The sequence below is a fragment of the Saccostrea cucullata genome, unplaced genomic scaffold, assembly GCF_032062105.1.
Source record: "Saccostrea cucullata isolate Sc308-1 unplaced genomic scaffold, CSIRO_AGI_Scuc_v1 ctg14635, whole genome shotgun sequence".
NCBI classification, from domain to species: Eukaryota; Metazoa; Mollusca; class Bivalvia; order Ostreida; family Ostreidae; genus Saccostrea; species Saccostrea cuccullata.
Window position 1 is genome coordinate 20,712 of NW_026928495.1, and position 14,222 is coordinate 34,933.

The 14,222-nt window shown below is 32.1% G+C and overlaps 1 protein-coding gene across 1 annotated transcript; it reads right to left on the reverse strand.

Annotated features, from left to right (window-relative positions):
• Nucleotides 1-14: 14 nt before the first annotated feature.
• On the reverse strand, nucleotides 15-14,169 carry LOC134277769 (uncharacterized). The gene is made up of 11 exons (XM_062760079.1): nucleotides 14,090-14,169; nucleotides 13,709-13,852; nucleotides 13,424-13,569; nucleotides 13,150-13,246; nucleotides 12,706-12,870; nucleotides 5,594-5,836; nucleotides 1,721-1,903; nucleotides 1,329-1,474; nucleotides 1,039-1,135; nucleotides 466-630; nucleotides 15-304 (listed from the first exon to the last, which is right to left on the reverse strand). Exons 1-11 carry the CDS (start codon nucleotides 14,166-14,168, stop codon nucleotides 57-59), a joined length of 1,713 nt encoding a protein of 570 aa, XP_062616063.1. The 5' UTR covers nucleotide 14,169; the 3' UTR covers nucleotides 15-56.
• Nucleotides 14,170-14,222: the final 53 nt, after the last annotated feature.

Consider the following 14,222-nt stretch of genomic DNA (forward strand, 5'->3'; position numbering starts at 1 on the left):
TAAAACACACAGACTTCAAATCTTTCATATTTATTTATTCATTCTATTCATTTTTTCTAACTTTTGGGTCTGATCATCATTCTTGCAAACTTCATGGAACGGTTGTCATTACCAAAGTAATACCACAGTACAGAGGCCCACGATTTAACGGCGGACTTGTGATATGGTCCGGTTAGGAGAGAGTACTGACAGCTTTTGAACCACCACCCCGCCTTCCTCTCGACAGCACATGAAATTCTATCAGAGTCATTATCTTGGTCTTTCGTGGAAAATCCTCTGCCGTTGTGATATTTTAAGCTGTCTCCTTTGAATACAAACGTTTTTTTTCATTTTATTTACTATAGATATACTTGTAGTTTAACAAAAATCAACTATTCAAAACGATAGCCTCACTGCTGAATTTCGGCTTTCGTGTTATTTATGAATCAAAATTTGTAACCGTGAGTTACTGAGAACCAAACATACCTGCAGTGCCGCTGTATCCATCAACTGTCAACTTGTACTTCTGCGACTCGCTTCCAACGGAAAATGTTGAATATTTGGCAAATGCTTTTTTGTCTGAAAAATTCTGAAGATCCACCCGCAGTTCCTGTTTTGTTTTTGTGGTGAGTAAATGAATTACTTCGTTGCCTTGGTGAAAACATCGAAAAACCTTATTTATTTTGTAGCTTATTTAACCACTTAGTCAAACTAAACGTGCTTCAGTTTCTAAACTGAAAATTAAAAATAAGTGTTTTTTGGGGAGGGGGGATAATTATTATATATATAGTACGTAACAATTTGATTAAAATCAGGTCCTCGATCCGCTCCTTTATTTTTTTCTTACTGCCGCTACCTCTTGTATCAACAATAAATTAAATAAAGAACCGGATCGAGGACCTGATTTTAATCATAGTGGGTACCTGTCGAAAAATGTTTTTAGAAGGAGAGACAAATATCTCTAGGGTGAATTACCTGGAAAACTTTTTTTTCGAAATTGTTCACAATTTTCGAAGGATTGCTTTTTAAAAAAAAGCTAAATCTTTAGCATAATTTTACCTAACCAGTATTCTCCTTCAGCATTACCAAATCCTTCCTTATAAGAATTCCAGGATCTATAAAAATCTACAGACCCGTCCAATCTCCGTTGAATGACCTTTTGTAAGAAAAAGAGGTTTCACTTATCTTCACAATCCAATGCACAATTCCTGCATATTGTTTACTGTTATTTTTCTTTTTGTAAAAAATGAAATGTTTTCATTTATACTTAGGTGACGATAAAGTGAAAACACTTCACTAAACATAAAATTGATGTGTTTTACACTAAAGAGCGTTTTAAACATTCTTACTGTCCATCCCCCGCCCTCTGTAGGCATATCGCAGTAGGGCAGCTTCTTTGTCTTTAAGTCAGGGTAGATGACATAAACTCCATTTCTTCCCTTTGTATGTGGAATAGATTTTAGAATAGCTGAACAATCCCTTGATCTTTGTATGTCTGTAAAGAAATACATTTGTGTATTGTTATTATCATAAACTGAATAAAAAACAACCCATGAAAAATTGCACAAAAAATAGAAAGTTTTAATTTACTAATATTGATACTGGTATTGAGTGGTTAAGAAATTTTATTTAATTGATTAATTTAATTCATTTTTTTTTTTGGTAGCAGGGATCAAAAACAATATCAGGCATATAGTTCTATCTTGCATTTTTATTTAAAACTAAGTCTTCATATACTGACGTTGATACTTATTGAAGTGTTTCCCCGTGAGCCTGTAGTGAGACAAGACAGAAATGTCCACGGAGACTGGGGTGTCCACTTTGACTGAGGTGTTCAGGTGCTTCCAGTTCCAGGGAGTTAACTTTAGTAGGGACTGAACATTTCCTACAATATTATGGATACAATGTATTGGAATAGCAAAGAGTTGATATGATTAGCAAATTCATCACATAAGGCCAGGTAAAATTAATCTTTAGATTCTCATCCTAATTTGCAAAAAAATTGGGGCGGGTGGGCGGATTTTATTTTTTATATTTTATAATTGTTAATTTATATATAGGCCTAAGTATCAACAAAACAATGGACGCCCCGTACACATTTTTTCATTACCTTAATGCAAATATGAATAGATTTAATTCTTTTCATATTCTTTTAAATATTTAAAGAATTTTTTTCTTTAAAAGTTAAATATTTATTGTTAATTAACAAATTAACAAGTACAGATTATACGGCACACCCTGAACAAAATGAGGTGGGGATACCAATAAATTGTGTATGAGTGACTTCTTACTTTGCAAATTCTATATAAATGTTCTAATAATTATTCTACTGAAATATCTAGCCCTTCTCTTAAGTCTGTCTACGATGTTGTAGATTTTTTTTTTATTTCAAAGCTAAGTCACACAACTGGAGATCGTTATATATAACTTGACTTTCCTCGTCTATTTTTACTTAGTTACAATCTCTCTACATACTTGCTCCTGCCAGTGATGGTATCTATATGTGTTTATGCTATTTTTTCTTCTCTGCCTTCTCTATACTGACAAATTATCTTTTCCTTACACATTTAAACTGCTTTTATTGCCGATTTTTCTCCATTCTTCACATGGCGTTTTTGCTATAAACGCGAATTTTAATAAGACGGGAGATAACTCTTAAACTTTGACCCAAATTCTTACTGAATAAAAATACAAGAAAATACCCAAAAATCAAAATAAAAAACATCGGGGCGGGACATTTTGAGATGGGCGGGCGGGGATGAGAATCTAAAGATTAATTTTATATGGCCTAAAGGTTACCTTTTATTTGGGAATGAGGTACAAAACTCAAAACTGTTGTAAAACAAAAGAAAAAGCAGCCTAGAGCGTAAAGACCTTTAGATGATACCATGATTTTGATGGGCTTACAAAGATACACTTATTTAAAATAAAATTTTGTATTATATATACATTACTGGCATCATTAAATTGTAATACAATATTGCTTTCCTGACAATATACAGTGTAATACGATATTTATTACCGGCCGCCAGGAGGCGGTCGGTTATATGATATGAAAGTTTTAAGTCGCTGTGCGTTTCTGCGGAGTTCACAATTTAAATAAAAATATTCAACATTCATATCGCCGGCGAATCAATATTAAACAAAGATTGTGTAAATGTTTAGGAAAAAGCACAATAATCATGATAATCGTAAAATTAAATTTTATAAATAATGGGGTAAATATTTCATCCAATCCTGATTGACAAACTCTGATATAACTGAAGTGCGGAGAAAATTAGTACGAGTGTTAGGCATAGTCTAAAACAAAGACCGCGTTGTAAATCAACAATTTTACTTTCTCTTTTTAAAACAGGATCTGCTGTATTTATTTGAAATGAAGTGTATATTTAAACATTTCCTATGGATGTTTTTCAAAAATATGATGAAATATTGATTTCTTAAAAGCAAAGAATATTACGACACGTTAGTCCAGGAGACTAGGATAGAGCGCGTTTTACAATGTGCCAAACATTTTCCCGCCACATCTCAACACCAAAACAAAGAGATTGAAAGAGAAGAAATGTAGTGGTGGATCTAGAAGGAGTTGGGGGGGGGGGGGTAACATCCTCTAAGAGAGAGCGAGGAGCCCCACATTTTATATATTTGTTGCGTTTTTATTAAGGTAAAACTATAGCTAAGTTTAAACTTTAGTTTTGTACGTTTTGTGTAAAAACTACTTAAACAGCAAACTCACCTGCAGAGTTCGTTAAGTTGTACCAAACTGAGTGCAGAGACGCAGAGGACTATGCACAGTTTATATTGCCTATACATGTAATATTGTACATGCATTATGCATGAAGAAAATCGGCATTGTCGCATGCATTTTTTTTTCGTGTCACGAGGATATTTTAACAGATAAATATAAAGAAATTTAAAAAAAAGAAGCAAATTTCAGTTTCTGAAATAATTTCAGCAGTTATATATAAATTGGTTTGCGGCCGATTTTTGACGCTTGCGTCAATATGTTTCTTGTAAATATACTGTTTTGAAGTACAATGATAATATACAGTCGTGTTTTGATATTATGATACCAAGTCGTCAAAAATGTTCACTATTACTAGTGCAATTTCTCAATATTTTTCAAAGTCAAATTTTATTCATAGGTAACCGTATTACTTTATTTTATTATACTACAACAATAGGGGCCAATTCAGTCTTTTAGTAAACATTTTTGTTGTAAAAAGTTATGTCTGAAAAAAAAAGAGTCCCCCCTCCGCCGATACTACTTCCCTGAATAAATACATGTCAATAAAGATCTTTCTTCTTTCCGTGTTTTTAACTAACTTTTTTATTTTTCACTTTTTATGAAAGAAATTCGCATGCAAACTTGTGTATTTGAAGATTACAAATCCCTAATTCCAGATTACTCATCCCAAGCAGTGCGCGAACCGTTGGTCTGCAGATGTTCATAATTTATTTGTTTTTAAGACGCTTAGAAAATCTCAAATAATGAATTTTGATTTCATTTATTATGTGTTGTAGAAGGAATCTATTGCGTACAAATTATTAGAATCCAATGTCGCATAATCAACGGTTTAACATGCACTTCCGTGTTCACTGCATGCTACGTTTTGGCGTCATTATTCCTTTTAATTTTTTTCACCATACTATCGATCCTTATAGCTTTTCCTTCATGCGTATCGAATCAACTGAGAGATATAAACCTTGTATGCAGGTAATGAAGGTATATTGCTGCATAATGAAGTGAAGCTGAGTGTTGAAAAGTTAAAGTCAATAGGCACGATTCCAAGAAGTTTTCAAGGGTCGGGGTGGGGGTTCCATCCCAGTCACACACACACAAAAAATACCAACCCAGAATTTTTTTGTCAAGCAAAATAAAACCACACCTAATTTCCCAAACGTGAAAAACCTACCGGGTATTTAATGGGGGATTTGGTGGGGTAGGGCTGTGAAGAGAGTTATTCGATGATCTTCAAGCTTCAGACCTAGTACTTTTCCATCAAATTTCATATACATCTGCGTTTCCAAGGAGGGGTCCGCGTTTTTTAGTGGGAATGGGTTCCAAGGTCACTTTTACTTGATTCAGTTCATGTATATACATATCAGATAACTGCAGATTTCAGGGGGGTTGGTTGGTGGGTGTTGGGCCCTCCGACCCACTTCTAGATCTGCGCATGGTCATCTCGTTTGTCAATGTGGAAGTGGATGTTCTAAGTATCTAAACCTGATTTACAACACTTCTTGAAAAAGCTCAAAATATTATATTGTACGTATCTTTTACAAGAACATGGTGAACTCGAACATTTCTAGTAAAAAAGGATTTATTTACATGTGTATTACGTAGTTGCAGTATACGTTTCTAAAGATACTTTGGAAGACCATACTTTCTGCACAACTGTCCGCATTCTATTCTGATATTCTTCAACAAATGAAAATCCCTCGTTTTTATAACTTATTACTAGTATTACAAATCATCGTCCTTCTGCATTAGGTTGTTATTTTTTCTTTTTATATAAGACAACCATTATCAGAGGATGATGAGATCTGAATGAAACACAGAGATATAAATTGTTTTATCATTTATTCATTCATTCCATTTTCTTTCTCTAACTTTTGAGTCTGATCATCATTCTTGCAAACTTCATGGAACGGTTGTCATTACCAAAGTAATACCACACTACAGAGGCCCACGATTTAACGGCGGACTTGTGGTACGGTCCATTTAGGTCAGAGTATTCACAGCTGTGGAACCACCACGCCGCTTTATGCACGACAGCACAGGATTTACCATACAGGTCATTATCCTGATCTTTAGTGGAAAACCCTCTCCCATTGTGATATCTTAAGCTGTCTCCTTTAAATACAATAATATTTTTTCCATTTATTTATTATGAATAGAATATAATAGAATTTATTATCAATCAGGGCCGATTAGGCATAAACATATAACATATATAATTACATATAAACATAATAAAGTATTAGACAGATTACAACATGTGGTGAAGAGCAATTCTTCTATTAAGTATATATATATACTGATATATATGTTGGTGGCATTTTTAAGTTTCATATATAGACATGCATGATGGGTTGTTGTACAAAAAATGTGCATAAGTATTATTCATGGTATACATATATATGTAAATATATACATATCAAAACACATAAAACCATGTTTGAAACATCAACAGGAGGCAGCAAGGGTCGGTGGTAAAGGATATACAGAATTCCACTTCTGCCTCATGTAGAATAAACAGACATAAAATTTATGGAGATAAACATATATTATATAAATAAATAATACATTGACACATGTGTTAATTAAATTAAACTACAATGGACAGCAAGAGTCGGTGCGGAAGGATAGTATATTGTTATTATACATGTATTAAAGTTATCCACTTCTGTTCAATGTAGAGTATATAATACAACACACATATCAACAACACCTTTAAATAGTGTAGCATAATTATCCAACTAAGGTACTTCAAATGATTTTGAATTTGTCGAACTATACATGACTCATGAATTCACACAATTTGAACAGCAAATCAACATCTTCACAGTTCATTAACCATAAAAATTGGTTATTTTTTGACAAGCTATTAAAAAGATGACACCTCATAGATATCATGGATAGTAAATTTATTCTTGATTGACTATGGCATGGACAACTTAAAAGAAAATGTACTTCATCTTCTATCTTTTCTATTTTACAATTGGGGCATATTCTCTCTTCTCTTGGAATACCGTAATGTCTACCTTTTTCAATCATCAGATTGTGAGAAGATATTCTAAATTTTGTTAGAATCTTTCTTTTTTCAAACTTTCTTAAAATTAATAAATAAGGTTCTAGCCCAAAGTTCTGTTTAATTGTGCAATAGGTGTCCAATTTCCCACAATTACTTAATTCTTCATTCTTTTGATGCCATTTTTCAAGAAAATATTAATTTAGAATGCATTTACAATGATATTTAATACCCATTCTCTGTAACCACTTAAACTTTTGTGGCACGCATAGTCACAGATTTTTTTTAAATTTTGCTGGAAAGTACCACCTCATAAACTACTTCAAAAAATATAGTTAGATCATATTAATGTTGAGTAGTTACCATGGAAACGGTGTCTAAAGTTGATTTTTTGTGAAAAAATGCAATATTTGGGAAAGTTTTTTAAAGAAATGCGGCTACTTCAATTCATGTTACTCACAGAAATAAGAAATATAACATCTATCTTTAAAAGGCATGTTAAAACCTTGTTGGTATGCTCCCTATAAATATGAGAATTCTTTGAATAAAATAGCAGACAATAACTTTGAAACTGAATTATCTCCCTTTGATAATTGTGAGCTCTTTAGTGAGAAAGATAAAAAAATCATTTAATTTATACAAAAATGACTGGAAGTTGTTTACATAATGTCAGCATACAGCTCTGTATATCCAGGAATTCAAGTAAAATCAACTGTTTTTCCTGTTTATTTAATTTGCATACAAATTTTAGCCTCTGTTTATATCCTACATGCAAAAGAATAATTTTGATATGTGAAAAATGGTGAAATGTACAAGCTAGACTACATAGTAGTTCAGGAAATCAGCTCTGTACATAAGCATAAGTCTCAAGGTCTAAGGAGTTTCAAAACGGGATTCAAGATAAACTTGAAATATCAGAATTACTTGTATTATGAATTTGTTTTTTTTAAAAGAATTACTGTGTCTTACGATCAGTCAGAGTGATATACTGGAGGACTGCAATGAATACGGCGTTAGAAAGCAAATGAATTTTTAAACTGAATATTATCATAGAGACTAAAAATTTTTAAAAAACTGAATATGTCCTTGGCTGAAAGGGAAAAAAAATTATACTGAATAAAAGCTACAATTCCCATTCACAGGTCATTATTTAAAATTCAGCAAAATTTTTTGAAACCCATGGTATAATACATATTATATTTGGGTTTTAAAATTGTTACCTATACAAGCCCCCCCCCCCCCCCTTCCTAAATGAAAAAGAGTTTGGGCATTTTATATATTGTTTTTTTTTCTTTGCTCTTAAGACTTTTTTCTGTGAAGAAGAAAATTAATAATTTTCCCTAAAAAACATCTTGGAAATAAATGATATGTCCTGCCATGAAAATAAACCTAACTTAACCCCCCCCTTCTGGATCAAAGGTCGTCCCCTAACCCATAGTAAACGCAGCCATATTATGTAGTTTTTAAACAGGATAAACAAGTATAAAATGTTTTGTTACCAGTCAAAAATATCCTTTTGATGATTGGGGTAGTTGCATAGAAATACAAATTGTCTGTGAATCAAATTTAAAGTTAACGGTTTATCATTTCTCTAGACTAAGATACATTATGATTTAAACTTATAGCAATACAATATTAAATCTGTCTAGCAGTATTTTATTAATAATGAAAATAATTTTCTGACCCCCCCCCCCACATAAAAAAACAATTAATTAAAGCACAATAGCAGATTATTCGAACAGGTCCAGCAGATGTTTACAACAGATTATTATAAACTTTGGGAATATCAGATCTTTTGCGTAGATCAAGGCATATTTGTGTTGAAATATTTGCCATCAACATCGCAAAAATCTCATTTTTTTAAGAATGATATTTCAAAGTAAATTAGATTTTTCCGTCAACTTCTCTGAAAAAAAGTCACTGGAAAACACATTTTGACTGTCACTTGAAAAGCTCGGATTGTTAGATATGGTTTAAAAAATGTACATTTAGGAGCAAGGGATTAGTTTACTAAAACAACAAAAGAGTGTCTTTACATGCTTGTAGCGCAATTCTCTACATACAAGAAGTCTTGCACTCAATTTGGAAAGTGTATAGTCGTCCAATATTCTTAAATGCCTACCTTTATATCAATAAAACCTTAAAACTGTACTTATATAAGCTTTTTCACATTATGCATCAAGCTAAAGGGAGAATGTAAAACCAGTTTTCAATAAAATACATTCAATATACGGGATCGAGGTCAGGATACAACATTTACAATACCAATATTCCGAATAACCGAGTATAAATGCATTATTAACAAGCTAATTCAAAGAATATGTGTCCCCTGCTTAAGGAGATAAGAATTTCTGTAGATTAAGAGGGGGGGAGGTGTCGGAGAGTGGTTGGGTAGGGGATCTAGACACTTAACGTGGGGCGGGCGGGACCATAGAGCGTTATGAACAAAAATTAAGCTAACCTAAACGCTTTTTGAGATATCACTCGGAAATGAGAGGTTTACATACAAACAATGTCTTTTCTACCTTTACCTTTTGACCTAGAAATAAATAGGGGTCATTTTAAGCCAAAGCAAGTTGTGGTATAAACTCAAATTGAAAAAGATCATAGGCTTCTTAAGATATCCCATGATAATAAAATGTTAAAACAGACAGAGGGGGGGGGGGTATTTTTATAGACAAAAAAAAAAAAAAAACGAAAATAAATGCCTATTTTCTCCCAATTTCAAAGTGATTAACAGCTAAAACTGTGTATTTTATTAATATATATACTAGTATGTTTTACTTATTTGTGTAAAACATGAGAAAAAATCTGCGTAACATTTTATTACATCCAAGATTTTTTCAAAATACGGTGATGCTTGAAAGTCCGATTTCAATGGAAAATATCATCGACCCCTTCCCCCCCCCTTATTTCAAGAGTTGGAATAAGGGATAATATACTATTTAGCACTGGTATTAAAATAATGAATCAAATACCATTTAACTGTTTTTTATATTTAATTAAGATTTTATGGCTAAATTGCCATTTATATTGAACAAAATGGTAGCAAAATATAGGCGGGAATTGAGAGTTAGCGTGCATAGTTCTTTAAATACTACTGTGACCTTGAACTTTGACCTTCTGTCCATATGGGCACACATTCATATGATGCTAGTTATTGTTGACCAGAACTGTAACTTTGTTTCTTCATTTGTTGTTTAAAACACAAATATTACTTCTGACACAGAAAAAATGTTGTTTAGTTTTCTTAAATATCTATCAAAATCGGCCATTTTGACCTTGACCTTTGACCCTTAGTCATGAAAATTGATTTTTTTCGCTTTGTTTTTGCTATTGTTTACCATATATCTAAATTTGATTTAATCCATTTTAAAATACTCAGGCAATTACATGGATCCTGATTGTATCTACGTATTGTACTTTTCTAGGATTTTGAAAAAAAGCATAAGTTTGTAACCATGGTAACAAGAAAACTAAATATGAATACCAAGTAGTTCTTTGTAGTGTATATTAGAACTATATGTGGACTTTCAAACCAATGTATTCATTTTTTCCAAACTATCCGCAAAAATTTATACCAAGCTTTTCAAAAGAGCCTAAAATCTACAATTTTCCATAAGAAAAATCCTACCTATAAATGAGGGATATTTTTTCTATGAGGAAAAAGTTACTGAAATACTAAAAATTTTCTAAAGCACTGTAAAATGATGTATTTTGGCAAAAAGGTAAAGTCATGTTGATAGCTTGTTCCATTAAAGACTTTTAATAAGTCAAAAAGGGTCATTTTTCATCAAAATTTAGCAATTTTTAGGCCATGAAAATTGTATGTTTGTTGCCATGGTAACCATGGACCATAGCAACCATTTTATTATGAATTTTAGGTACATACATCAATATAGGAATGTATGCCAAGTTTCATAAAAATCCAAGACCATGCGTGCCACACTCCCTATATAAGAGTCTAAATGCTTACAGAGAATGGCTATTAAATGTTGATGTAGATGATTTCAGATGAGGTGTTAACTAAGGAAGAAGTTGATTAAACATATCAATAGAACCAAATCATGATAATTTGTTTTTATTGAAATTGGATACCGAGGTAGTATACACAGCTTTTAATAGAGGATATGTATCATCAAAATTCTCTTACCTATGCCAGTATTTCAATATATTCTGAACAATACTGAAACTCATAGGGTGTCTACCTAAGTTCTGAAAGGACTGCAAATTTTGTACTTTTGTTATTTACAACTAATAAAAATCTACAAAACTTGTAATGTAATTTCTCACAAAGTGACTTAGAAAATAATTCATCCAGTGCAATGGGTCCATTTCTAAATGGTGATGTAGTAGTGTTAAAGCCCCCCCCCCCAAATTTCACTACCGTAAAGTAATATGGGTTTTATTGTATGATCATATACATGTAAAGCTGTGTTTATTTTAGGGTTCAATGATAGGAAATTTTTTTGTAATTTAAAAAATGCCTTTGAAGCTTTTTTGTAAAGTTCATCCTGAGCAAGTGTAAAACTTCCAGATGCAGTGAAATGTATGCTCAAGTATTTATAAGAAGTAACACATTCAAGAAGTTCTTTGTTTAGTGTGAAGTTTTCTTTCAAGTGTCTACCTACTTTATAAAAGATTAATACTTTGGTTTTTGAAACATTTACATCAAGGCACCAGTCAGTACAAAACTTATCAAGACAATTAAGTTTTTGTTGAAGTCCTTTTGATGACTTGGACAATAAAACTATATCATTTGCATACATTAGACAATGAAGTAATTTATCATGTAACTGAATATTATCATCAGTTATATTATTGAAGTATTCTGGAAGATTATTGATAAAAATTTTGAATAAATTTGGACTTAAATTGTCTCCCTGTTTAACTCCTAACTTAATAGGGAATGTCTCAGTGACTTGATTGTTTAACTTAATGCATGATCTACTACAATTTCACATACTCTTAATTACATTGTAAAATTTAGATCCAACCCCAATTTCTAGCAGTTTAATTTTGATGCCTTCATGTATTACTGTGTCAAATGCTTTTCTAAGTCAATGAAACATGCATAGAGTCGTCCTTCTTTCTGAGAGCAATATGTTTCAAATAAAGTTCTTAAAATAAACATGTGATCAGATGTTCTTGCCTTTTTACAGAAACCAATTTGACAATCATTAATAATATTGTTTTTTTCTAGATATTTATCAAGTCTTTTATTCAAAATACTGTTAAATAATTTACCAATTGCACTAGTGATGGTAATGCCACAATAATTGTTTGGATTATTGATATAGCCTGTCTTATGCAGAACAGTAATGTATCCCTCAGCCCATGATTTGGGATAAAGTCCATGTGATAAGCAAGCATTGAAAATATTTCTTAAAGATGGTAGTAGAGCAGTGACCGTATTTAATCATATGATTGGAAATGTTGTCTAGTCCAGGAGATTTATCATATTTAATACAAGAAATTGCCTCTGATATTTCCGAAGAACTCATTGTATAGTCTAATTCGTTAAAACATTGTTTATTTTCCATTTGAGAAATTTTCGTTTTCAATTCATTTAGCCTGTCAAAATATGACTCTCTCACATCATTTAATTTTGTAAAATGATCCAGCCGTCTATCAGGATGAATAGTTGTATCTACTGCATTATTTTTGTCAAGAAAATGGTTCACAAGGTTCCAGTAAAGTTTGGGATTATCCTCATTTAAAGCTTCAAGCCTTGCAATGAGAGACTGCTGATATTGTATTCGTTTGTGTTTACATAATTTAGCATACTGTTTTCTGAGTTAAAAAAAAATCTGCCTCTAATAATGAATATAGTTTTATAACAGAATAGATGCAATGTCAGCTATTTAAGTCAGCTCTTGATAGCCTCACTGATGAATTTCTGCTAACCTGTTTTTTATGAATCACATCCATTTGTAAGAAGTCAAAGTGCTTTATTGAGAACCAAACATACCTGCAGTGCCGCTGTATCCACCAACTGTCAACTTGTATTTCTGGGACTCGCTCCCAAGGGAAAATGTTGAGTATTTGGCAAATGCTTTTTTGTTTGAAAAATTCTGAAGATCCACCCTCAGTTCTTGTTTTGTTTTTGTGGTGAGTGAATGAATTACTTCATTTCCTTGGTGGAAAAAATATTAAAATAATTTATTTATTTTGAGGTTTATTTAACCCATAATCAAAAATTACCTTAATCTCCTGCTTAAGTGTAAACGGAAAATTAAATATAAGAAGTGTTAGGGAAATTGTCAGGAAACGATCTTGAATATACCGGTATATTTCTTGGAGGAGAGACAGGTATCTCTAGTGTGAAACAACCAGAATTTTTTTTTTGGGGGGGGGATTGTGTACAATTTCGAAGGATCACTTTAAAAGATATAATCTATGGCAACATACTTACCTAACCAGTATTCTCCTTCAGCATTACCAAATCCTTCCTTATAAGACTTCCAGGATCTATAAAAATCTACAGACCCGTCCAGTCTACGTTGAATAACCTGTTTTAAGAAAAAAGTGATTTCACTATATCTTAACAACCAAAAGCTCAGTTCAAGCATTTTTAATGTACAAATAAAATGTTGTACAAGGTGAGATGAATGTTGTATAAGGTGAGATGAAAGATGAAATGAAACTCCTTTAATAAACATAAAATTAATATTCTAGAAAATCCTTACCGTCCATCCGCCGCCCTCTGTTGTCATATCGCAGTAGACCAATTTCTTTGTCTTTAAGTCAGGGTAGATGACATAAACGCCATTTGTCCCCTTTGTATGCGGGGTAGATTTTAGAATAGCTGAACAATCCCTTGATCTCTGTATGTCTGTAAAAATACATTTGTATATATTTATCATAATCATTATAGTTAAAAAATCAACAGATGAATTTTAAAAAAAAAATTGGGACATACACTTCAACTACATCTAGCATTTTTATTTAAAATTTATTCTTCGTGTACTGACGCTGATACTTATTGAAGTGTTTTCCCGTGAGTCTGTATTGAGACAAGACAGAAATGTCCACGGAGACCGGGGTGTCCACTTTGACTGAAGTGTTCAGGTGCTTCCAGTTCCACGGAGTTAACTTCAGGAGGGACTGAACATTTCCTACAATATAATGGTTATAATGTATTGGTATAGAAAAAAAGTGCAATTTCGTAATTAAACTTAACACTGAACATTTCCTACAATACCGGTATTATGAAAATAATATACATGTTCTGATATAGCGAAAAGTTCATTTAGTATTTACATAAGTAAACTTAACATTAAAATTTTTATAAATTATAAATAAGACTTGTTTTTTTCCCATTCAGTTGATACAGATTTCTACATGAAGGTTACCTTTTATAAGGGAATGAGATTCAACACGTAGAACTGCTGTAAAACAAAAGACAAAGCAGCTCTGTGCATAAACACTCATAAATGAAACCATCATTCTGAATTGTGCTTATAATACAAACTTTAGATACACTTA

Coding starts and splice junctions, on each gene's coding strand:
- LOC134277769 (XM_062760079.1), bottom strand. CDS start 14,168: ATGAGTGTTTATGCACAGAGCTGCTTTGTCTTTTGTTTTACAGCAGTT. Junction 13,853..14,089: donor ATCTCATTCCCTTATAAAAG/GTAACCTTCATG, acceptor ATTATATTGTAG/GAAATGTTCAGTCCCTCCTG. Junction 13,247..13,423: donor CAGAGGGCGGCGGATGGACG/GTAAGGATTTTC, acceptor TTCTTAAAACAG/GTTATTCAACGTAGACTGGA.